Source organism: Bacillus rossius, chromosome 7 (assembly GCF_032445375.1).
Source record: "Bacillus rossius redtenbacheri isolate Brsri chromosome 7, Brsri_v3, whole genome shotgun sequence".
NCBI lineage: Eukaryota > Metazoa > Arthropoda > Insecta > Phasmatodea > Bacillidae > Bacillus > Bacillus rossius.
This window is the reverse complement of record NC_086335.1, coordinates 56546115-56571440: the sequence shown is the minus strand read 5'-3', so window position 1 is coordinate 56571440 and position 25326 is coordinate 56546115. Positions and strand designations below refer to the sequence as shown.

The following is a 25326-nucleotide window of genomic DNA, read 5'->3' as shown; positions in this document are numbered from 1 at the left end:
ACAACTAAATGATTTTTATTTGGCAAACTTTTATCTCTGCTGAGTGTACTGACTTTTGCAGTGTTATAAGTGTTATAACGTGAGAATTTAAATTCATGCTTATCCCCAAAAAAAAAATGTTTAAACAAAACCAAGCCCTAAAAAATTGATTTACATAATTTTTATAGCTTTATTTTTATAAAATAAAAAAACTTATGAGCAATATATTAAATCTCCCTTTTATGTATTTAAGGTGACGTTATTGATCTAACTTTTTTCAATACCAGAATCAACCAAAATTTTTGAGCAATACAAAACTTTTAATTACATACCTGTGATTCAATTCACATCCACAGTACTCACCCATTTCTGTTGCCAAGTGCAATGGCGTTTTCCCTTCACAGTCTTGGGCATTTATTTTGGCACCATTGAGGAGGAGGTATTCGCAAGACATTACAGAGCCCTGAAAACATGTTATCAATTTATATTAACATTAACCATCATAAATTAAGTCATTTCTCTATACATTAATTAATTTACTTAAGGTTTGGATTTTGATTATCAATGTTACGTCAGATAATTTAAAGTAACACATATTAAACCCTAGTAACATACATTTATTTATATTTGATGTAACATGCCCACCGACAGTTTTATATGGTGGGCACACATACAAACATATATAAAACTATCACAGTTACAGAAATAAAAATAAATAACACAAAAAATATTAAATATAAAATGTAGATAAAATAAATAAAATAAAATAATACACGAGCAGGCACTATGGGCGGCCAGGTACCGCCATGTTCACTAGGATTTACGTGTAAGTGGGCACTACCTGAATGGAACCTACCATGTACATAAGCACCACATGTAAGCAGTACAGCAAACAGCAAGCACCGCACACTCAACAGAACATAGATGAGAAATTTGGGAATACTGCATTACAAAAATATTAACTTTTTCGTAAAATATATGGCAATGGATTTCACTGTATTTAGCGGTTCACAAAAATTTTCTGGATCAATATGCAGAGTAGCAGGTTGTGGAAAATAAGGCGTATAGGAACTAGAATGAAAGGTAGGTTGGTTGGTTATCTTGTTAGGTTAGCTGCATGATTAAAAAAAAATTTATTTTGTAATTTAAATACTTTTATTAACATTTTTCTTATAATTATTGTAGCTAACTTAACCAACCGTTCACTTTAGTAATATATGTCTAATTTCCTGAATGTTGTTACATGGAGTGAAAAAATATTTTTAATGGGATTCTAATTCTCATTCTTAATATTCGAATTTGATAATCGTATTTGTGAATAATTTAATATTCATATTTAATTTGAACTAAAAAACCGACATTCGCACATGCCTAGTTATAAAGCACTTAAATAAATATAGGTTGAATAGGGTTAGAATACGAAATTTTCATTACATTTATTAAAGTTAGAAATAAATCTATAAACTAAATCATTTTTGAAGTGCAAATTACATAATGTAGATTTTAGGCGGCTATTAAACTGGGGGCTCGAAGACCAGTATTATCAAGTACTAAATGATTTAATGATTGCAATTTAGTTTTGTACTATAGCAATTGTATACAATTAGAGCAATAACATAGGTTCTACGATTGGAAAGAAAATATGATTTAGGTATCTGATAGTGTCTTAGGCATATTATTATGAAAAATTTATTTTGAATGAATTCTATTTTTTTCACTATCATAATTTATGTTATTCCAGATATTTACTGAACAATTTTCAAGCTTGCATCCTACTAAAGCTAGGTAAAGTGTAAGAACAGAATCAATACTAGAGGGGTATGAAGTTATATAATATAATATAATAAATTAATACTAAGGTTCTACAGGCAATGGAGTTAACATGAGGGTGAAAAAAAAAAAATTATGGAGTCCAAAAGACACCAAGATCTTTTTGATACTAGAGGATACTGAAATTTGTGTTTTATCAGTAATGTGAACATGTATAACTGGTTTTATTTTCCCAGCGAAGAAAATAATTTTAGTTTTATCTTTATTAAGGGAGACTAGAGTGAAACATCAAAATTTCAACGTTTATGATTGGCACAATACATGATGTGACGCACCCTCATAAGGTCACTGAATATTACCAACCCACAGAAGCGGTATGTGTGAATTTTCACAGAGAAAACTACATATTTACAATAAAAAATACTATAGGAAATGGCTAATAAGGTATATTATTGCCTAGAACTTAAATCAATTAGTTTTATAAGATATTTGCAAACTTATCCATTTGAGCAACACTTAAAACTACTGAATGGAACATGGATTTTCGACAAATATGTTTCAGTTGGAAAGATCTATACCTAATTTAACACTAGGCCATTTGATATCACAAAAATTCCACCACTGAAACGGTCCTGGGCGCACGGTAATGAACAATCAAGCGATTCAGACTAAAATGTACTGGCGTTATCTTTGAAAGATTTGTGCAATGGGAGTGCATGACTTGATGAAAGTTTTTGGACATAAGCCATTGCTGAGCACTTTTTCTTCTACAGAAAAAGTGCTTAGCAATGGACATAAAAAGTGCCTAGCAATGGCGTACGTCCAAAAACTTACATCAAGTAATGTGCTGGGCGGGCACACTCACGCTGATGATGGCCTGGTGGATGGGAGAGCGCGCGCGGTCCTCTACGTTCACCCACAGCTTGTCCGCTCCGAGCGCCAGGGCCTCACACATGACGGGCAGGTTGTGTGCCAGCGCTGCCTTGTACAGCAGGAGGTCTGGGTGCAGCTTGGCTATGTCCTCCTCGCCTGCACACGTCACAGCGTCGCCAGCGTGCTTCTGCCGATACCCTTTCATTCTAACCCAGTATCACTGCGTCGCCAGCGTGCTTCTGCCGATACCCCCTTACATTCTAACCCAGCACCAAACCATTAACGAACATTGAATATTTCTTCTAATCCAATATTAACATACGGTTTGCAGGAGTCCAAGAAGTTATAATAGTTATAATATAGAGGCGTGGAATGAAAGGAAATAATTTCTGGCAATGCATTTTCTTAAAACCCATGTTCAGTTTTTAAATTTTTTTTTTTGTTGAGCCAACTGATTATACTCATAAATATGAAGTATTAATGCTAATTTTAAATCATGATCATAGATTAATAGTTGAATATAATAACGTATCCTATAAACTGTAGAACTAAGATGGTATCTTTCAGTCCCTTTGTCATTGTAAACTATACTCTATGACTATGACATACATGTTTTGTGCATAATTACATCGCAAGATGTTGGTCACATTGAAATAATGCGTTTACTTTCCCTGCATGATAAACGTATCGCTATGTGAGGTAACAGAAACGTATAAAAAAAATTCCTGGAACTGAAACAGAAGATTCTAAAAGTCGGTGTCAGGTCGGGTAATTCCAAGGAACCAACAAAACCGGAACCGAAAAATCGGGGGACAGCACGGGTCTAAGTAATGAATAAACCTGGTCACTCGATGCACTACACGCAATACTGACTTTCACTGCAGCACTAATTGGCTAATCCGACACTTGGTTGGTGAGATGTGATCACTCACCGGTGAACTCCTCATCCTCCCCTCCCGTGGAGTCCTGGTCGCTGCTTATCTCGATGGGGCCCTCCAGGGGCTCCGTGGCGAGGCTAGTGCCAAACACCAGCACCTCCGGGTCGGCGAGGCCGTCTTCCGCGGGGGCGGACTCCGGGGCCTCGGGGCTCGGGGCGGCGACCCCGTCCGACAGGTAGAAGGTGGACGACGCGGGTGCACCTTCCTCGCCCGCCGGCGCGGGGGGCGAGCCCTTGTGCCTCGACGACCGGCTGTCCCGGCTGCGGGGCCGACGCCGCAGCTTCCGCACGCTCCACTTGCTGAAGGACAGCCGCGTGGGCCGCAGCGCCCTCGCGTCCTGGGGCGACGGCGGGGACTGGTCGCTCTGTACGACGGCCAGCGGCTTCACGAACTTGCGCTCCACGTACTTGGCTTTTATCCACGCCTCGCGAATGTTTCTGGAGTTGGAACGAGAAACAGATGATGATGTTACTTTTTAACTCACAGCTCAATAAATTATAAATTCTATTACTTTTTTACACTAGCCTCTGCATGCACTAATTTTTTTAAAATTCAGTGTACAGAGCCAAGATTTTAAAGATTTACATATATCTGACCAAATGTGTTATAATTGTGTGTGATTTAAGTGTATTTCTGGTGCCAACTTATTTTCAAGTTTAATTTTTTCTTTTTATCACTGCCTTCTTATTTCAATATACTATTAATATGCTATATACTGCTTTTCTTTACTTTAATTTTAAAAACCATACATAGGAACTAAATATTTTGAAACTTTTTCGGGCTGTGTAATTTTTTAAAATTAACCGTTCTTGTATAACACTACACAAATATGTACTTTATCAGATTATGTTGGGAAGTGTTTGCAAAATAATGCTAAAGTAGTTTTATGATTGTTGCACATGCAAAATATGTATGGAGTTAAAAAAAAAAAAAAACTCTGTCAAGTCTTGAGTACAGTAAGTCCTCTATTTACGTCGTACCGATTTACGTCGTTTCGGATTAACGTCGCTAATGTTTGAGTACTCATGTTTCAATTTAAGTTGTCGCCGATTCACATTAACGTCGTTTACAATGACCGTAAATCTTTATTTTAACCAAAATTCCGTATATAATTTGTTTATAATTCTTTGTTTCCTTCGATAGTTAATTTATGCTATGTAGCGTAAGCTAAACGTTCACCGCTTTATCTTATCATACATCATGAGGGACGCTTCCTGCTCTCCGCGCTGTGATGCAATACTACCAGCCCGCCCGCTCGGCCACCCACGTATCTCGCACGTAGAAGTGTTATCTACTTCCCGCAACGACACAGCATTTTCTCCTACCCCTTTTCGTCCAACTCCTTGGCACTTCAGTAGAGGTGTAAAAGTAACTAAAAAAAGTGTACCCGTATGTATTCGTTACTATAACAATTAGTACTCGTTACTTTCGTATCGTTACTCGTTACTTCTGATACCGCATAACATGCTATGTTATGTAACAGCAACAAATCGAGTCGTATTTCGTACGCGTACAGTATGACGTCGCATAAATAATAATAAATCGAATATAAACAATTAAAAGTATTTGATAATTAACAGCTTTTGTTAACCAAAAAACAATAAAATCTCATTAGAGCAGCTTTATTATAATATCTCTTTTGAGATTAGAACAAAAAACGTGAAAATACGCGATAATAAAAAACAAAAACATACATATTTATAATTTGTAAAAAATACTTTCTTACGTTGTTTCTGTTCCAATCTCAAACTTTGTCTACACACACAATACCTTTAATAAACAGTAAAAAACTTGGACGACGAATTTCCAAATTATACTTTTCTTAATAAACAAACATCATTCTTTGTAACGAATAAGCGCGCACATGCTTAAAACATACGAAAAATGCGAGTAATGAAATGCATTCGTGTGTAACGTTTCGTTACTCGTTACTAGATGCCGCACCCGTTATTCAGTAACGAATACATACGGTTTGCTACAGGACAGCTCTACACTTCAGTTGCTATGATATCATTGAGTTGGCCGGAGTTTTAAACGTGCCGTTGTTAACTTTATCGTGATTAAATGCGTTTGTAGTAGGCCTACAGTATCAGCTCACTGCAATTTATGATTTTTTCTTCATAAGATGTCTTCCAAACGACTATATATCTGTTTTTATATTTCAATCAATAAAGGTAATAAAGCAGCTGGTTAAATAACCATTCTATAAAGCTGAGAAGTACTAGTTGGACTTGTTTCCCACGCTGTCGGTTGTAATTTGCTGATAAAATTGCCCGTTGTCACGTCTGTATGCCAGCGCTTCCGGCCGACCTTGGGCCGTGGTCGGCCGGTGGCATGAAACATGGCTCATTTTGCGTCGTTTCTATTTACGTCGCGGTTTTCAGGAACGTAACCCCGACGTAAACCGAGGACTTACTGTATAATGAATTTTAATTTCAAGTTGAGTCGAACTTTAGCTACTCGGTTGATCCACAATTGTTACACATATTACTAAAACGTCTCTAAAATGTTTAAACGTACTTACTCTTTATTTACACCACTTATAAACAGTGTAATGTAGTTAAATTTCAGTGTCTCTGCTTAAGTTTAAATATTTTGAACATGACATAAAGAAATTTCTATATTTTAACACTTTTATTAAAACGTTTTCCTTGTTTATAACTTATAAGTCAAATTGTTTTTAAAACCTTTGAGAAACGTCGAACAATGTTTAAATGCAGGAAGCAGATTTATTTCCTGCTCAATTTATAAAGAAGATATGTATTTAGGAAGAACAAAAAAATTTTTATGGGAGTTGTCTTGCTGAAAACTTTATAAAGAAATAACACCAATCGAAAGAACACTCAATTTTTTGAACACTGGAAGTACAATTTTATTAAACTATTTAAATAAAACTACTTTTTGCACACAGTTAAGTTTACCAGTCATCCAAAACTAACCAACAAACCCCAATCCCACACTAAAATTAAATTTAAATTTCCTTTATACAACAATACAATTTTGTTTTTTTTTTGCTAAATTTCCATTAAAAAGAACCAAAATTGGGAGTATATGTATTTATTTCACTAACATAATGTCATACAAAAAATACAAATTTGAAAATTTCCAACGTACCCACTGCAGCTTGGGGTTGCTCTATCAAATTCTGAGGAGACATTCGCTGCATAAACCTTATTCACAATCCTGTTTCCCAGCTCTGCCATGACCTTCAATATCTCCGGCTCCCAAGCGTCCAGAGTGAGAGATCGGACCTTGCTATAGTGGACACCGAGACTTCTGTGGACTCCAGAGCATTCTGGAAGCAAACAGAAGAAAGTTCAGAGTACCACTCGCTACAGATGGCCAAGCACTGCATTATAACCAACCAGCAAAATAGTTAAACATGAAAGACAGCAACTTAAGGACTGTACTACCTTATTAAATAAACACTGCCCAAGTAGTAATGCCACATTGGCCACAATGGCAATACTATGCAATCCACAGGAGTATTAATTTTTTGAGTAGCTCAAGTTGACTCATTATGTAGACCAGGAGTCTCCAAGGCCACACTGGCTCTTCCATGAAGAGCCATGACCTAGCCAGCTCATCATACCAACATACGGTATGGGTAACTATGGTGGGCTGTATACTGTGCATGTCCAGCCGGATTGGTGGTGCTTATGGCCCGTAGTTTGGAGATTCCTGATATAGACTAACAATAATTCTACCATGAAAATGTATTAAAGTACCCACGGCAGCACACCTGAATGAGATAAAAATGTCTAGTTTATAAAACCTTGAATTAATTCATAATTTAAGGGTCAGAATGAATTGGAAAGGCGTTAATATGACCAGGAGGGCACATATTTTGGAACAGAGTTTCAAATTACAAGAGAGGTCTAAGAATTGTGACTGTGTGTCTGGTTTATGATAGCCATATTTTGCGAATCCATAACGTTGCATATTAACAAGGTAACTGCTAAATTTTATTCTATGTTTAATTACAGTAAATTCTCATTTATTCGACATAAACAGGCCGGCAGAACACTTGATAAGCGAAAATGTTAGATGGCATTGTGATAATTCAATACCATTTGATCAAATGGTTAAGTTAGGTATAAATACGTATGTGATAATGTAAAATGGGTTTGGTTAGAATAGGTTAACCAACATTTAAAAATACTGTAAAATCATTAGGAATTACCAATTTAAAATGTAGCTAACAATATCAGCAACAAACAAGTGCTATGAAGAAGCATTTTATATATGTTAAAATTTTTATTTCTTGTACATTATTTCAATTTTGATCTTGAAACTTAGATTTGGATTCGAGAAGATTAGGATTTGATCCATCACTAGTAAAAACATAATTATAAACTATTATAATGATTTTGATCCCATGCTGTAAACAATTACAAATACCAAAAAAGATAAAAATTCATTTATTAAACAACCGTAAACAACATTCACCTATTGATTAAAAAATATACAAAAAAAAATGCACGGATACTAGCTCACCAATGCACAAAGTGATGCCCAAATTTATGCTGGCCCAACGAGGATTTGGATTTTCACAATCACAACAAACATCATTTCCAGGAATCTTTAGCAGCTGTTCCCATACTCTGGAAACAAAAACCATCGTTAATTAGATACTTGAACCCATTCATCAAAAATAGAATAAATCTGCAAAACAGCTAAAAACATAATTTTGTATATTACTGTAGTATAGTTACAACTGTACTGACTTGAATGTACCTTAAACAAAAACAAAACTTTTTTCTCGAGTGAGCCACCAGATAAACAAAGAAGTTTTAATCAGAATGAATTGGGATTTAATGTCTCATTGACATCAAGATCATTAAAGATGTGGAGTGATGAATTGATAATGGAACCTTGACAAAAGGAATGGTAGGGAGGGAATGGAAGACACTCAAGAAAACTCAACAATTCATAACAATGTCCACCATCATCACCACCATCACCAAGACATTCCCCACTTGTGAAAAAAAATCCATGTTCGGTCCTGCCCGGAATCAAACCTGGATCGCATTGGCGGGAAACTACGCCCATCTTTCAAACTTTCTGCCTACTATGGTGTGCATAAGGCACTGGGCAATACTCATATCAGATTATATGCATCTTCAAGATGGGATTTCTTTCAAAGGCTGATACTGCAAGAAAGTACAATACAGTGAAAGGTCTTTCCAATCCGGCATTCTACAGTTCGGCACATTCCGCAATCCGGCACCAATCAAGCTGCTCGTGTACAGATTCCTTCGGGTGGGTTCCGGCTGTTGACCTGGCCGCCAGTCATATTACTGCGCTGCCGGCGTCTTTAGTTCGCTCAGCGTTTATTGTTAACTGTCGATTTCCATTTCAGTGCAGCGTTTCCTGTTTTCTAACGTTTTGACACTTGGGTGTTCCCGTCAAAACTGAATCGACGTTCTGTAACCCGGCACGGCCGTGGTCTCGAAGGTGCCGGGTCGAACCTGGACTTGCGCGGCTTGTCCGGCGACGGCCGGTCCGGAGGATCGCTGATGGAGCTGCTGGGCGAGTGCGAGCTGCTGGAGTCCCTCCCCGCGGGGTTGCCCGCGTGGTTGGCGGCGGAGCCCCCCATCATGCCGTCCCCGCCGATGCTGAGCTGGATGGCCGCGCCGATGCCGTGCTGCATGGCCGAGAACCACAGGCCGTACATCTCCTCCGAGTCCGCCTGCAGCATGTGGCTCCTGCGGGGCAACGCGCTACCTGCGTCCGGCACTCTCTCCTCCATCAGCAGCGGGGAGTGTTCGAGTGGCTTAGTACCAGCTTTGAATATATATATACTGTATAGAAGTCGCGAGTGGATAGGATTTACTCTACGTTTTTCAATAGCGTATGATGAGCAGCTTGGGAACTTCACCGCTGCAGTGCGCTGCCGTAACGCCCTGTATCGTCTTAGGTTGTTATTTGCACCTTAGAGCGCAGCACTGTCGCCCGCTGTCATTCCCCGCACCCCCCCCCCCCCCCACCCACATCATTCACTGCAGCTCAAGGTCGTTCAACGGGAGGGGGAAGGGGTGTTTGAAGAGTTCGACACTTGTCCGCTAGGGACCACCACAAGTCGATGCCCTAGAGATGGGTGGCGATTGCGGCGGTGAATTGACCAACTACCTCAAAACCGTATTAGAAATTTTAACCTGGGCTGGCGACTTCTATACAGTATATATATTCAAAGGTACTAGTGAGTGTGGGTGGCAAACAGAAAGACTAACAAGTACTGACTGAAAACCCTAATAAAGTGTAAAAATAAAAATATTATTTTTAAATCAAGCTGCTGGATTTAATAACACAAACTAGACTATACAAAACATTTTATTTTACAGAACAACACTAGTGTGCCTTTCTTAAGGCTCTGCCATGTTGGGCTATTGCATTTTCAAGCCATTATTTATTATATCTGGGACAATTTCCACAAATGTTCGACTATACGGTTTGTTTCTGAACAACGCCTGCGACACCCTGCAGGTAATTTTACGAGAAAATATGATGAAAACTGAAAAGGTATTTACAACTGTTTCCCTAAATTGAACATTAAGAGAACCATACACCATTAAAAATTAAATTTTACCTTTTATTATTAAATATCATAAACTATGTACAGCTAAGCAAGAAACTGTGAATTATTTCTTACGACAGGTACATATATCACACCTGTGGAAACATGAACAACACTATAATTCTCTTTATTAATAAAATGGGAAGGGCCAACCATTTTTTTTGAGTGTAATTTTATTACATTTCACCAATTTTTCTTTGTAAAATTTTTAACTGACAAAACACTGAAAATCCAAAACGGAAGGTGAGGCGGAGCCCTAATTTTCCAGTAATAAAGAAACTTTACAAGCATTCATTAGCATCACATTACAGCAAACAAACACAATTTTTATTACATCCAAACATGCTGCAGGACTAGGATAATCTGAAAGTGTTTCTTTAGCAAATAATGTGCATACAGAAACACTTAAATTTAAGCCTATGTCAAATTTAAGCATTAAAAACAGATTCAGTATGAATGAGTATTATTTTTTTAATCTCGAACACTATTATTCCAAAGACACATCTTGTTTCATTCTAAATCAAATCCCTTAATTTCTTGTGCAGTGTCATTAAATATCCCAATTACTGGAAATCCTTACTTGATTCAAAGTTTTCCAGGTCTCATACTAGGTACAAGCACATGACTTGTAACAACCCAGATTACAGCCTTCCTCATGCAATCCAGTAATAATCATTTGTTATAAATTTTGGTCATATTTCAGGTTAGATGTAAAATTTTTTCCTTTCGAAGTTATTGAGAACGTAATTATCCGGGCTTATTGTTTTTATTTTTAAAATTCACAAGTTTATTTTTCTCGTAATTTTTTGCTGGCTTCTTTGTGTGGGAAGGCATAGTGTTAAATATATTTTTGAGGAACAGTTTTTTTTTGTGCGCTGGAATATAGTTAGTGTAAATTTTACATAAATAAATAAAACAGGCAATACATTGAACTTTATGCATAAATTTCTTGTTTCTTCGTGACCTGCAACCTGTATGTTCCACACACCACCAAATTAGAGCTAGCCAGAGGTGGTGGGTGGTAACAGACTAAACTAGTACTTTGCAATTATTCAGAACTCACTTTAACATATAACTGGTGACAGAATGTCACGTTCAATACAAAAATAACAACACTCCCAAAATGATAACGCAGCATACAAACTCACTTTGTTGGAGAAAGCACCTCGAAACAGAACCTCCTCTCTCCCTCAACCACTGGCTTCACGGTGCACAGCCTCAAATCTTCTTCCATCACTGTGACAGAGTCCTCTCCTGAAAACAACAAGCAAAAACAACACATCAATAGAGTTAGTTTTAAAGATATATGAATAATTTTAATATATTAAAAAATTTAACTTTGCAAAACAAATTCCTTTTCTCGCTAACTATTTAACTGCTAGAATAAAATGTATACTGTCTCTAAAATCCTAAATATCTCCATTAGATTTAGTATGGCAACTGTGTGTCTGGCACTTAAATTTTTCAACACTAAATGCTTTTTGAAAAATTGATTTAAAAAAAAAATCAAGTATGTGAATTCATTTACTAATCAGTAAATTACCACTGGTTATTGAATTATTCACAAAGAATTTTTAACTAGTACACAATGTCATTACCAAATATATCATCAAAAGTATTACACATACGTAATATACATTTACAGTACAGTGAAGGGTCAGAGCCACATCCATGCATGCAGGATAAGTATTTATGCCAGATTATTTAATGTAAATAGAATTTTAGCTGGAATACCAATGTAACCCCTAGACTTATTTTATAAGATACAGGATCTAAGAAAAAAATAATCCTTAAATTTTTCACATTCAAAAAAATTATAAGATAACCATGCTTTATATTAATATTGAACATTCACAAAAGCACGCGGAGGACCTTCTTTCGACATTTTAAGTTACCATCTCTATTCAAGCAAAACATATACAAAACAAAAACAACTAATATATTCATGAGCAAATCTTAAGCTTCTAATATTTTAAAGCTTATCAACAAATGTGAAGCTTTATATCAGAAGCGAAGCTTTGCATCACAACCAAAGCTTCAAATAACACGAATAGCAAATTTCCTGGCGAAGTGAAATTGAATATTAAAAAGAGCTTCGATTGATTTGCTTAGTCGAAGCTTCGCACAGGCCTAGTTAGCAATAAACTCTGAGCGAACTAAAATGCTGGCAGTGCAGTAATGAGCCCTGGTGACCAAGGTAAACAGACGGAATACGGAATGCCCGTAAAAATCTGAACGAGAGCATCTCGTGAGGATAACAGAACATGCTGAACACAGAATAAGGGATTGAAGACCTTTCACTGTTAACCACGAGCCGGCACAGAACTCGGCAGCCAAGGACTCACCCGTCCTCTTGCGGTACACCAGCTGGTTGTTCTGCAGCGTGAACCATCGCCTGTTCCACGTCTTGAAGGCGTTGGACGTCCTCTTGAACAGGTAGCCCTCCATGCCAGGAGCCCCTTCCCGCACGGGCGGCGTCACCATGTCGCTGGCAGTCACGTACAGATGCCTGTTCTCCATTTCCTTCTCCATCTTGACGCACTGCCTTCGCATGTCGTTCACCTGCGGAACGGCAACGTACAAGGACACTTCGTTTGAATCATTAATTGCATAACTGATTCAAAGTTTTATAAATCATTTTTTTTTTTACTTCTGTAACATACCAACACACTAATTTAATTATTTTGGATGGTACACTAGAGAAATCTGTTCATTCGCTCCTTATCTTTAATAACACAGCACTCTTTATATCGCCTAAAAGGGAATTAGTAATTATAATAAACAAACTGAGGCAATAACAAAATAAAGAATCAGTAAAATTTTAACTTCCCTTTTTTAAACGTTATTTTCAATAAGCATGGCGGCAGCCTTGTGTTAACTGAAAGAGAGAGAATAGGCACCAAAGTGCTTGAAAAAAAATTCACCTATAAAAAACTGAACTTCCTGCTGTGCAGAGTTAACTGTGTGAACAGTAATGACTGTACTGTACTCTGGATAGGAAATATATCAATTCTTCAAGAATAAATGCATCAATATTCATAGATTCTGTCAATGAATACCACAGAACACACCATACTGCAATGATACACTTTCAAAGAGACACTAAAACAAAGAAAGCAATCTGCACGGTTTGCTGTAAAATTTACCATGCAATGATGGAAGTTACATGCAAAGATCAAAGAAAAATCTTTGAACCGTTGACTTTAAAATGCTGGGTTAGTGGCGAACCAACTGTAAGAGCAAACAGCAAGAACAAGAATTATTCATAATTATTACGGATGGACCAATCAAATACTCGAATACCAACAAATCCTTAATATTCAGAGGATTTGATATTCGAGGAAAAATATTTGAAGAAAAATATTAGAGGAAATAAAGTAAATTAAAAAATTCAACACCAATAACCTCTGAAGTTTACTATGTAGGTCAATTTTTGTCTTCATACCTATCTCTTTACTATTCCACAAGATAGTGTACTTTTAACATGTAATTATATAAATAAAATAAAAATATATATTGATTCTGGAAACTTAGTTTGTGAAACAAACATTTAAAGGGTTGAATGCTTCAATACCACTGCAAACATTTTTCACTTCTTGTACATTATTTTATTTTTGACTTGAGACCTAGATTCGGATTCGAGGAGTATATTCGAGATACTCTTGGGGATTCGAATTCGCGATGATTGGGATTTGACCTGTCACTAATAATATTCATTACCTCATCACTGAGTTGTTTGAAGAATGGCTCCAGGTCCTGACACAGGTCTGTTCCCTGGTGGAAGAACGTGCTGTAGGCATGCATGTATGACAGAAGCTAGAGACATAAATCACACAAAAAAAATCTGAGCACTTAGTATTGATTCCTTGGTCACACACAGTTACAATAATACAATATTTCACAAACAGTTCAACTATGACAACATTTAAGACAGTTTATATTAGGCTTCTGCGAGCAGAAGATTTTCACTTCGAGTCGAGCTCGAGCGAGTTTGCTAAAATACTCGCGAGTATCGAGTCGAGTTCGAGTTTTTTTTTAAAGTTTATTGCACATAAATTTACTGTGATGGAGTAATAAAATGTGAGAACTTTTGAGAAAAATATGGAAATAAAAAAAGAAACCATTATCATTGTTAGCCTACTAAATAGATAGACCTACATTAGAGGTCTGCAAGCCTAAGAATTTTACTTTGAGCCAAGCTCGAGCGAGCTTACTTGAAAGTTCTCGAAGCTTGAGCTTTTGTGATACAGTTACACTTTTGGGAAATTATTTTTACCTTAAACTTAGTAGGTATAATGTTTGAATAAAGTATTAAAATGAAGTGGGCTTATTAATTTTGGGTAACTATTTACAGAGTGCTTTTATAATTTGCACTGCTAGGAAAAAAAACATGTTTTCCATTGAATCTAACCTGTTTCCATTGGTTCATTAGCAACTGATATCATCCAACTAACATAACCACAGTTTACAAGTACGTATATGTTTGTGTAAATGTAACATATCTTTGGAATAATTTCATCTTTGTCAATTTTTCTGGAGTCCTTACTGAGCTTCAACTAACTGGGCACCAAAAATCATGTTGTTTGAAAAGTACATTCACATTGTTTCAACATTTCCACTTTTCGGCACAAAAATTCTGAGAGAGATTGTCACAGAGTATTAAATTCTGTTCTTCAATCTATCATGCAGAAAAATAATTTGTTCTGCACGTTCAGGAGTTAAATTAGCTCTACGATTGGAGATGGTGTTTACAGCAGATGAGAAGCATTTCTCGCTGGCAACCTGTGTGGCTGGAATGCTTTAGTAAAATTGTTGGTAAATATGTAGAGTCGCGGTATATGCGGAAAAAAAAATGCTAAAATTCCGAAAATACTTTTATTCTATGCTCTTTCACTTCCTCTTTTCAAATCAACCGGCGGAGATAAGAAATTCCAAATACTTTAGGAATATCGAATTTTTTAATTTTCATCACAATACCTGGGTATTCATGTGGCTATCACCATTGTTTCTGGTTTACGAGTATCTATTATGTTTCTTATTGGACAATTTTGTCACGTGACAGTTCCGTGATTGGCCAGTATTCAAATGAACCAATACGTGATTATTTATTTATTTATTAATGTTCCGTCGGAGGTATCGCGACGTAGGTGAACGACTACATCATTTCCTTCTAATGGCAAAGGAAATGTACCGGCCTCCAACTTAGGTGGGTTTTTAACGTTTCTAATTTTAAAGTCTTATTTTTTATTTGGATATTGTTGCGCAAGTAATAAGTAACAAAAATATTTTACGTGAGTTGTTAATGTTCATCATTTGTCCGGGTTTGTTAGGTCAGGTCAGTTACATTATAAATACTTTAAAACTAAAGAACCATTGAAATTAATTCACATTATTTTTTATGTCCGCTTAGTTTGAAAGTATTAATAATGTAACTGACCTGACCTAATCGACCATTTTATTTATTAAGCATTCACGAACATACGGCAAAATAACAAAAATGGCGTCGGTCTAATGGTTGTACAGGTGTTGTATTGCAAAATTAAAAAATTCTATATCTCCTAAAGTATTTGGAATTTCTTATCTCCGCCGGTTGATTTGAAAAGAGGAAGTGAAAGAGCATAGATTTTTAGCATTTTTTTTCGCATATACCGTTACTCTACATATTTACCAAATTGTTTAACCTCAAAATTAGTGTCAAATATCTGTAACTTGTCATTAAGTTTAATCAATTTAAAGTAATAAAAATAGAAGCATTTTACTTAATTCAATTTACACTTGCAAAAAAAACTTACGCACAATAAACCTACATGGAAATTAAAGTCTTTTTCAATGTCCTGTAGTCTGAAATATGTTTACTCATGTCATCAAATGTAGAGCTGTACTGAAGAAGCCGATTTTGCCAATATTTAGTTGAATCGGCATTTCTGCCAACTTCCAATACTCTTGTTAATTTTCGGCCGATATTACTGAAAAACGAAAGAGAGACTGCCATAACCTAAAAATCCACGAGTACCCTTTTCACTTTTCGTAGTAGTACTGCATTCTTTCAGATCACATTATTTCTTAGCAACATGTGCCAACCGTACATATCAAGATTTAACATCCTTTTTTTTTCAATAATGTTCTTTAATTTTAATATGTCCTAAATAAATACATTACCATCACGGTAAATACACATCTCGGTTATTACGGCAACTATAGTGCAAATGTGGTAACTATCATGCTTCTGCAGTAGTTATGGTATCTACAAAGAATCTTTAGTTCTTTTTATGGTAATTATCTTAAGATAACTATTGGAATTGTACTGTAGTTATGGTACATCATCCATATTTCTTCGTAAGTTGTTGTTCATTTGTCTTTTCTTCATATTTATATTTACGTGCGCCATTACTGGCAGGAACTTTCATAAAAAATTTTAAACGGGACTTTATATCACACATTTAATGGCGTAAATGATGAGACCCCGGACAATTTAAACACTTTTTACAGTAAAATGCGGGAAATGTTTCCGCATAAAGCGGGAAATACTTCCGCATAAAGCAGGAAAGTGATACATTAATGCTATGCGGAAAATTATAGAAGTAAAAAAAAATTAATCACGGAAATTCGTAAATCCCGGGTACGTAAAAATGATGTGTTCATGTATACGGTCGATCATGTTACATTATAAAGTAAAGGATAATAGTGTTGTAAGACTTTTATTCCGATATAATGAGAGTTTTTTTTTCTATAGGTAGAGTGCAAGAAAAGCTCGCTCGAATTTCGAGTTGTTGAAAAGCCACGAGCTCGAGTTCGAGTATTACTAAAAAACTCGACTCGAAACGCGAATTTCGAGTACTCGCAGGTGTCTAGTTTATATATTAGTGCTGGGTCAGTTCCAAAAAATATGCTGATTCAGATTCCAGTTTCGTCTCTCATATTTCAGATTTGATACTTTGATTTTGATTCCAATTCCATCAAATTCTATATTCTTTACAATAATGCTTTAATGCTTGTCAAATTATTCCAATTTGCATACTCAGATACATAAACCTGTTTGTTACTCACAAATGTAATTAAAATTAAATAATGACATTTATTGTTTTCTTACAATTATTAAAATTAATGTACATTTAATGAAATGAAGGGAATATAATTAAACATAAATTTTTTCTGTAATTTTTTAACTGTGACAAAATTGTGTTTAATCAATGAATTAAAATATATAATAATACTTGTTGAAACATCAATAAAATTATGGAATTGTGTGATGACACTTTTAATAATATATTTAAATAACACAACAAAATTTGGCCATTATTAAGAGGGGGGGGGGGGGGGGGGGAACAATGTTATCCTGATAATTTAACAAAACTTCTAGTAAATAAAACAAGACTTCTGATAAATTGGCTCAATTCCCTAACTAATCTGTGAAAAAACTGATGAATAAAAAACACAAATGTAGAATCCATATTAATCAAACTAGCCTAATTAGAAATTTGCTGACAGAAAGATCATTAGTCAGAACTACTAAACATAGCCTGATAAACAAGGTTTCCCTAGATTAATGGGAGATTGGTCAATTAATTGGTTGTTGGCCCACTAGTGGGAAATCTGCCAACTAGTGGGGTATCGGCTGATTAACGAAAATCTTTATCTGAAGTATCAACAAAAAGAGTTTTATTCATCTATTAAAAATAAAATGAATAAAAATAAAAATTCAAATTTCAAGAGTGTGCAATAGGGTAAGAACTGACCAGCTTCGATTCCAAAACCATTGGACTCTGAATCCTTCAATACCATTGGAATCAGTGTAATCAGCTGATTCCAGAATCAGAATTTACCCAAAACTTGTTACAATGCATTCTCAAAAAATAGTTATGAACATAGGCTAGACATTAATGTCAAGATATATTTTTACACACTTGACTGAGTAAGCATTCTTAATCACTACTACTCAGCCCAAACATACAGTAAACATGCTAATTGGTGTATTTATAAACTAATAACTCCTATAAAAGCTTTAGTACAAGACCATCTTTTTTTTAAAGTGAAGTAATATCACATTGCATTAGTGATTCAGGTCACTTAACTCACTTAATCAAGAAATCATCTTGAAAATGTACTCGTGAAATGTGGATTGTAACTCATCAGAAAACAAATAATATTTGTAAGATAGACAGAACCCTGTAAGAATAAAAGATTTTATCTTGAGAAAACCTTTAGGTGCTGAGGAAATTGTGCAGTCTTGCATATGAGGACATGGGCATAGACAGCAACACTCAAACATACTGACCCTGATAGTGGGAGTTAATTGGCTTTAACGATTTATGTGTATTTGTAAGTGCTGTCTTTAAAGCAGCTTGCTGCAACTTGTTTTTAGATACCAATGAACTAAATATTGATTATATTTTTTCTGGTACTCTTTTAAGTATATTGAGGTTAAATAATCAGGCAAAAACTGCTAATCCGGCGTAGCGATGGTCCCGAATGCGCTGGAATACTGTACCAGGGGCGTAGCCAGAAGGGGGGGGGTTTAGGGGTTAAACCCCCCCCTCCCCCCTTAGCACCAAATCTTTAATTAATTTCTTATTCATCACTCAAACAAATTTCATATTAAAATTAATAAAATTTTTACCATTACAATATTTAAATTTAAGTACCGAAAACTGCTAAAATAGCACTATTTTACACATTAAAATCCAAATTTTCCCGGGGGAGGACCCCAGGACCCATTGCTTTAATACGGGGAGAAGGGGGGGGGGGGGGGAGGGGCATGCTTCTTAACACCCCCCATACACAAATCCTGGCCTACGCCACTGTACTGCACAAAAGGAAAAAAGTGCTTGGACATCGGTGGCAGTAAACAAGGAGAGAGACACACGCACTCACCGTGCCGAGAACCTCGTGCTTCTTCCTGGCGCGCAGGATGCTGAGGGCGTGCACGTAGTCGAGGGCCGTGTGCCGGAAGCAGGATCGCGTCGCGCACAGCAGGTTCTGGGTCTCCTCCGCCTCCTGGGGCCGGCTCCTGGGCACCTGCGAGTTGCGCGACAGCGCGGCGTCCAGGTCGCCGGAGATCTTCTCGAAGTAGTGGCGGGATTCCTTCACCCCCTTGATGTCCCTGCCGACACACGGGTCCCGACACCCACTCTCGAGTGTCCCTCAGGAGCTCCCCTTACGTCGCTCCGCCCACGCACAGAGCAGCTCACAACCAGTGGCGTAGCCAGGATTTGTGTATGGGTGGTGTTAAGAAGCATGCCCCCCCCCACCACCACCCACCCCGTATTAAAGCGGTGGGTCCGGGGGTCCTCCCCCGGGAAAAATTAGGATTTTAAGGTGTAAAATAGTGTTATTTTTAGCAGTTTTCAGTACTTAAATTTAAATATTGTAATGGTAAAATTTTTTTATTAATTTTAATACTAAATTTGTCTGAGTGATGAATAAGAAATTAGTTAAAGATTTGGTGCTAAAGGGGGGGGGGGGGGGGGTGTTGAACCCCTAACCCCCCCCCCCCCTGGCTACGCCCCTGCTCGCAACACAAGGGGCTACTGACCTGATGCTCATTAGTTATAAATTGTTTAAGATGTCAGGTGATAACCATCACCAGACTCTCTCTACTTCACATTCGAACCATTTTAGGTAGAATTCACATGCTACAAGTTGTTCCTCCTTCGGTTCCCAAATTCTATCATAATGTACGAGAACCACGTCTTTGGTTAAAGAGTAGATATCTGTGCTTAAATATTTGAGCTGAAATACTACTTGCATCAAGGGTAACTAAAGGCACGACCAAATAATCGGACATACTTTAATGAGATCAGCAAATGTTATCCAAATTGTTGATTACATTAATGGGCTCGACCACAGCACATGAAACATTATCCCCATTCTGCAAAAAAAAAAAAAAATATATTTCTTTTATTCCTGTAAAATTATTACTTCTATCAACCATTTGTAGTTATATGTTTTAACTAAATTTGGGTATTTAGAGCTTGTCACTAGAAAGCTTACTGTTGTGAGACGAATCTGGGGTTCTCCAAAACAGTAAAAATAAGTCGTCGTTCTTAAGAGACTTTATTTTCATCATGAATCATTCAAAACATTTTTACAAAATAGGAACAGTATTTCTGAAACCAAACAATTCTTCAAGTGTTTTATGTACGTGAAATTCAGACCAAAGTTAGCCAGTAAGGTCTGGAGTGTGTTACAACCTGTACCCTAACCATATTCCTAGTGCACAATAGGACAATCCCTTATTTTTAGAGAATGGATTTAAGTTCCTATCTGTTGCCCGAATTCTGCGCATGCGCAGAGCACAATTTTTCATTTATTTCATTCAGATGGCAGACCCACGTCTGGCGCCATTAACTCATATATAGTCATTTTGTTATCGTCAGGGGACATAACAAGCATGTTGGTGAGCCAAATTAAACTTTATGATAGCAAAACGATTCTGGAATACACTTTGTACACTTAAATAGTAATAATAAATAATCAAAACTTAAAAAGTACTTGAGAAAACTAAAAATGTGGTAATGTTTTTCGTGATGGTGCTGCTATCTCCAGTATTTTTGCAGTAACAAACCTAACATTATTTCCTTGTGTCATACTGTCAAATACTTATTGAAACACATTTCAACCACACCTAAACTGTCAAAATGTCTGATAAATCTTTTCTCGCACAATACATACACAGTTTGCTGTTATCATTTTCATTCATGTATGATCAAACTTTGAAACAATACATTTGTAATTAAGAGAAGGTGAATGACAACTGACATTTCAATGTGCTTTAAATCATTAAATTAATACACACTTGATTCTCTGATTTATCTTACAAAACGAGGGATTTCCAACTCTACCCATGATGTTGTGAATAAAATACAGTCTGCTTTTAAGATGTTAAATGAACACACCTGTTTCATTTGCAACTTACTACTTCATCTGAAAGTTCCACAGCAGCAAATTGCACACAATTTAAGAGTTCTTCTAACCATATCCTAACATAGAAAGGGGTAAAGCTGCGAAAAGAAGCACTGATGCACTTCTCAGCCTAATCATAGCGCCATGTTGATTTTCTACCGACACAAAGGTTACACACCGCAGGTCCTAATGATACAACAACACTAGTATTCAAAAATAATAATCCAGTTTGTTAGTAACTAACATTTGATCAATTTCCCTGTTTTTTTTTTCTTCCCATGATTTGAAGATACCTTTATAATTTTCACTGAATTTTCCCAGTTTTATAGATTCTCTCTACCTCCGGGAACCCTGATTAAAAAAAGCTTTCTTTCCTAACATTCCTAATTCAGTTGCTCACCGTCAGTCACCGCCTACTCACCCTTTAATGAAGGCCGTGAGATTCTTGAGTACAGTTCGGGAAGCCTGGTCCAGCAGGATGGAGTGGAACTTGTTCATCTCCTGCAAGGCGTGTATCAGCTTGTTCAGGCAGACTACGACGTCCGAGTCGTCTCTGAAGTACACGCTCAGGTCCCACAGGCTGTTGGCGAATTGGCTGCAAACGAAACAACAACGTAATCAGTCTTTCATCCGATGCACAATATCCGCTCACACCCGCCAAACATTCCATGAAATTAGGAGCAAAAAAGGGAGAGGGGGAGGTATAATCACTTTGCCTGCTATTCGCTTTCAAATTCTTTCCTTTTTTTTTTGGTGGGAATGATAGATCTTTTAGAATTTTGTGGGATATATTCCCCCCCTCTTTTTTTATGTACATCGCTGCAAGAAACAGACCAACTCTAAAAACCACCATTTTTAGACAGCTAAAATAACGAAATTAAATAGTTATGAGATGGTTTACCTTACTTACAGGACAAAGTGAATCAGAAAAAATTCAGCCAGCAGTTAAAACAGACCTAAAATCTGCATAAAAGTAACATGAGTGTCTTGGTTTAATGTGATTGTAGCATGAATACATGATTCACACATGCCATGAAATTTAAATACTGAATTTTACTACACACCAACACGCTTTGTGTTAAACAAATAATTTAAAATAAATTAGGTAATACAAAAAATAAATAAATAGGCCTACCTCTGTTGTGCAACATAGTTCTTCCCCACGTCAACCATCAGACCACACATTTTTAGAACCTAAAACACACAAAACAGTTTATCAACGCACTTTACTGTCAAGCTATGCTGCAAAGGAATACTAAAAGCCACTCAACAATCCACATCAACATAGCAAGGCACTAAACACAACCATTGTTTAGTGCTAACTTACATTAGTTTATTTCCCTGATTATCTCCAAATACATACAATATGATTCAATTTGGAAAAAAAAAAGTTTGTGTACATTTTGAAATACAACAGAACTGCAGTTCATAACTATTGAAAGAAAATATCAAACATAATGTAAAATCACTCCCTAGACTAAAATGTTTTACTTTTCACCACCTATCAACAGACAAGAAAATTTACCTAATGAGATACATAGTTCACCTATTTCAAAAAACATTTTTGGTAAACATTTATGTTTTCATAGCAGATACATTGCACGAAGGGGAAAAAAATACCAGCAAACACAGTGTACAAAATTTTATTTAGGATACTGAAAAATTCCGAGGAAGATATTGATCAGATTTCCAAAAGATTTTCATGTTTTAAAACTAATGCAACAGTCAGGGTTCACATATTTTACGAACAAATCAGAACTTCAACGTTTTCGGGTAGATGTTAGAATTAATGGGTGCCACGTGCAAAAATGGCACGCACCCCGTAGAGACTCAATCTGAGGTTGTGATGCCCATCTATGAGGCGTGGCTTGTAACCTCCTTGAAACTGCCCAAATCCCCTCTCAGAGTCAGGCACACTTTAATCAGTAATGCAGTGAACTCTTAGGGCATCCCACACGCAGACAGACATCCTCAACACATATGTGATCAGGTGAATGAGGTGAACATGAGGTAGATGAAGCTGAGATTTATTATACGCTGTTCGACAAATGTACCTTGTACAATGTTTACAATATGAAATTAAACTGTGAAAAGCCTTGCGGCACGGCCCGTTTACGGAGGTCGAACCACCTCATGGTAGAACAAAATATTTGCGGTGATGACAAATTCTGGCGAGCTGATTTAAATACAAATTAATTATTCAGTTGTGCCCCTGAGGTAGGCTCCAAGGATAAACGTAAACAATTGAGATAAATTACAGCAGACAGAATTACTTAGCTCAGATATTACCAAAGGTGAAGCCCTCGGCATGCTGGAAGCGTCCTACTTAGGGTGACGATGCGAAGCGACTGGAGCAAGACACTGCTGCCGAGGTGGGTCGTCAGTACTATCACGCCAAAACTCAAGTACCATTATTTGATCTCGGATCGTGCCACTAATATATGCCAATTAAACATGAATATATTTATTATTAAAAATTACAATACAATTAAAGAAATCATAAAACATTTATTTTTTATAATTTCCGTAACAATTACAATCAAATACTAAAATATAGAATGGCGTTCAGCAGTCTGGGTCCGTTGTAGTTGAATGCTATTTAAATAATAAAATGTCTGATTGTTTATAGTAACTGAAAAACAAAAGAACTTACGACATAAAAAAAAGGTTTACAATATATCATTAATTACCTTAACAAAACAAACTTACACCATTGGTTATAATATGTTATTGGCTTGAATGCGCCCTCTGGCAGATGTTAACAGCACACATGTACACACACACGTCGCTGGCGAGGCGTTCAAAACTACATTAAGGAGAGGTATTAGGAGTGATGGCATATTGGGTTCAGGTGGGCATAACTACAGACATCAACTTAAAAAAAATTAATTTTTCTTCAAAAACTTACATTATATTTCTGCGATACCTTAACCTTCCAGAACACAACACATCTATTTGTTTCCTAAATATTTTTCTCAGCCTCTAGGATTTACCAGAAAGTAATACAAATCCTAAATTAAAACCAAATACATAAATAAAACTAACTAATGCACAGGCAACGTGATATTTTAGCTGCAATTTTAAAATAAGACTGGTCTATATGATGATTGTAGAACCTATAAAGTTGCTAGAGAAAACTTTAAGGACTAAGATATGAAATAGGATACATAAATTTAAAATATGTTGCAGTCATGAATTAATATATTCTTGACTCTGCGAAATATAGGATGTTTGGACTTTAAGCTGGGCATATATTTAATGGGTGGCAAGGCAATGTCTAAACAAGTCATTTTTGTAGAGAAACAAATGTCAGGAAACGCAACCCCGCAAAGTTGCAGGCACAAACAGTAGCAAGCAATTTGGAATTTTGCACGCAGTGTAAGCCACTCCAATGGCTGAAAAGACGAATGAAAACAGCGCCAAGAAGTTAAAATGCTCCATACAAAGAAGGGTGACTGCATTTAAAGTTATCCATTCACTAGCAACCAGGAGTCTAGTGTACAGCAGTATGGTAAGTTCAAAAGTTTGGCTTTGGGTGATAGTGTCGGCGGTTTAGTGATTACAGATTTGACAAACAGCAATAGCATGATAGACTTAAGTTCGCAGAGATAGCCGATATGCACATGGTGTACAGGGAGGTAAGAGGAATTACAGCAAAAGCAGTGTGCATTTGCAGATGGTGCTTTCACAACAGAAGTTTACTGAACAGGAAGACCTACATTATTTGTCTTAATGAACGACAGCCTAAAACTGGGAGTTTCAAACCACGTACGGCTAACTCTGTTGTCTGCTTCTCGCAGTGTGTTTGAATGTCAGTGCTATGATCACACATCTTCTAAGCCAACGTTCATAATGTGCGCAAAATTCAACTTTCCATTTTACTGTTTGCACCTGTACCTTTGTAATGTTGTGACAAAACTAGCTTACTTTGGCATGCCCTGCCACCCACTAAATTCATGCCACCCAATTTCCAAATAATCTGTAGTGATAGGTATCTGCTAATCAATTTCATGAAGTTTAATTACTTTTAAAAGCTGCATTTTACATTTTTTTTAACCTTTTTGTTACTAAACTTGGATTTTTATCATTAACATATTCTATTTAGATACCTATAGTTTATTCAGATATTGATATAATATTTTTATTGATATATGTTTTGTACGTATCTGAATAAACCCCACACTTATTTTACATTGACGAGGAAATTTTTTTTAAATGCACTTTTTTTTTAATTTCATTGAAAAACAAATAAAAACTATATTTAGCAACAGATTTCTCAAGAACATT

General features: G+C 36.4%; 1 protein-coding gene across 2 annotated transcripts in view; it reads right to left on the bottom strand.

Moving 5' to 3' along the window:
* LOC134534085 (arf-GAP with coiled-coil, ANK repeat and PH domain-containing protein 2) overlaps positions 1-25326 on the bottom strand; it is a 33486-nt gene that overhangs the window by 1289 nt on the left and 6871 nt on the right. For both annotated transcript variants that reach the window (XM_063372116.1, XM_063372115.1), the window contains exons 3-14: positions 22175-22233; positions 21461-21634; positions 19009-19237; positions 13858-13953; positions 12483-12699; positions 11286-11391; positions 9032-9268; positions 8058-8164; positions 6675-6855; positions 3555-3997; positions 2615-2778; positions 343-442 (exon numbers count right to left, since the gene is read on the bottom strand). In XM_063372116.1, coding sequence (XP_063228186.1) covers positions 343-442; positions 2615-2778; positions 3555-3997; positions 6675-6855; positions 8058-8164; positions 9032-9268; positions 11286-11391; positions 12483-12699; positions 13858-13953; positions 19009-19237; positions 21461-21634; positions 22175-22233 — 2113 coding nt within the window. The remainder of the gene's footprint in view (positions 1-342; positions 443-2614; positions 2779-3554; positions 3998-6674; positions 6856-8057; positions 8165-9031; positions 9269-11285; positions 11392-12482; positions 12700-13857; positions 13954-19008; positions 19238-21460; positions 21635-22174; positions 22234-25326) is intronic.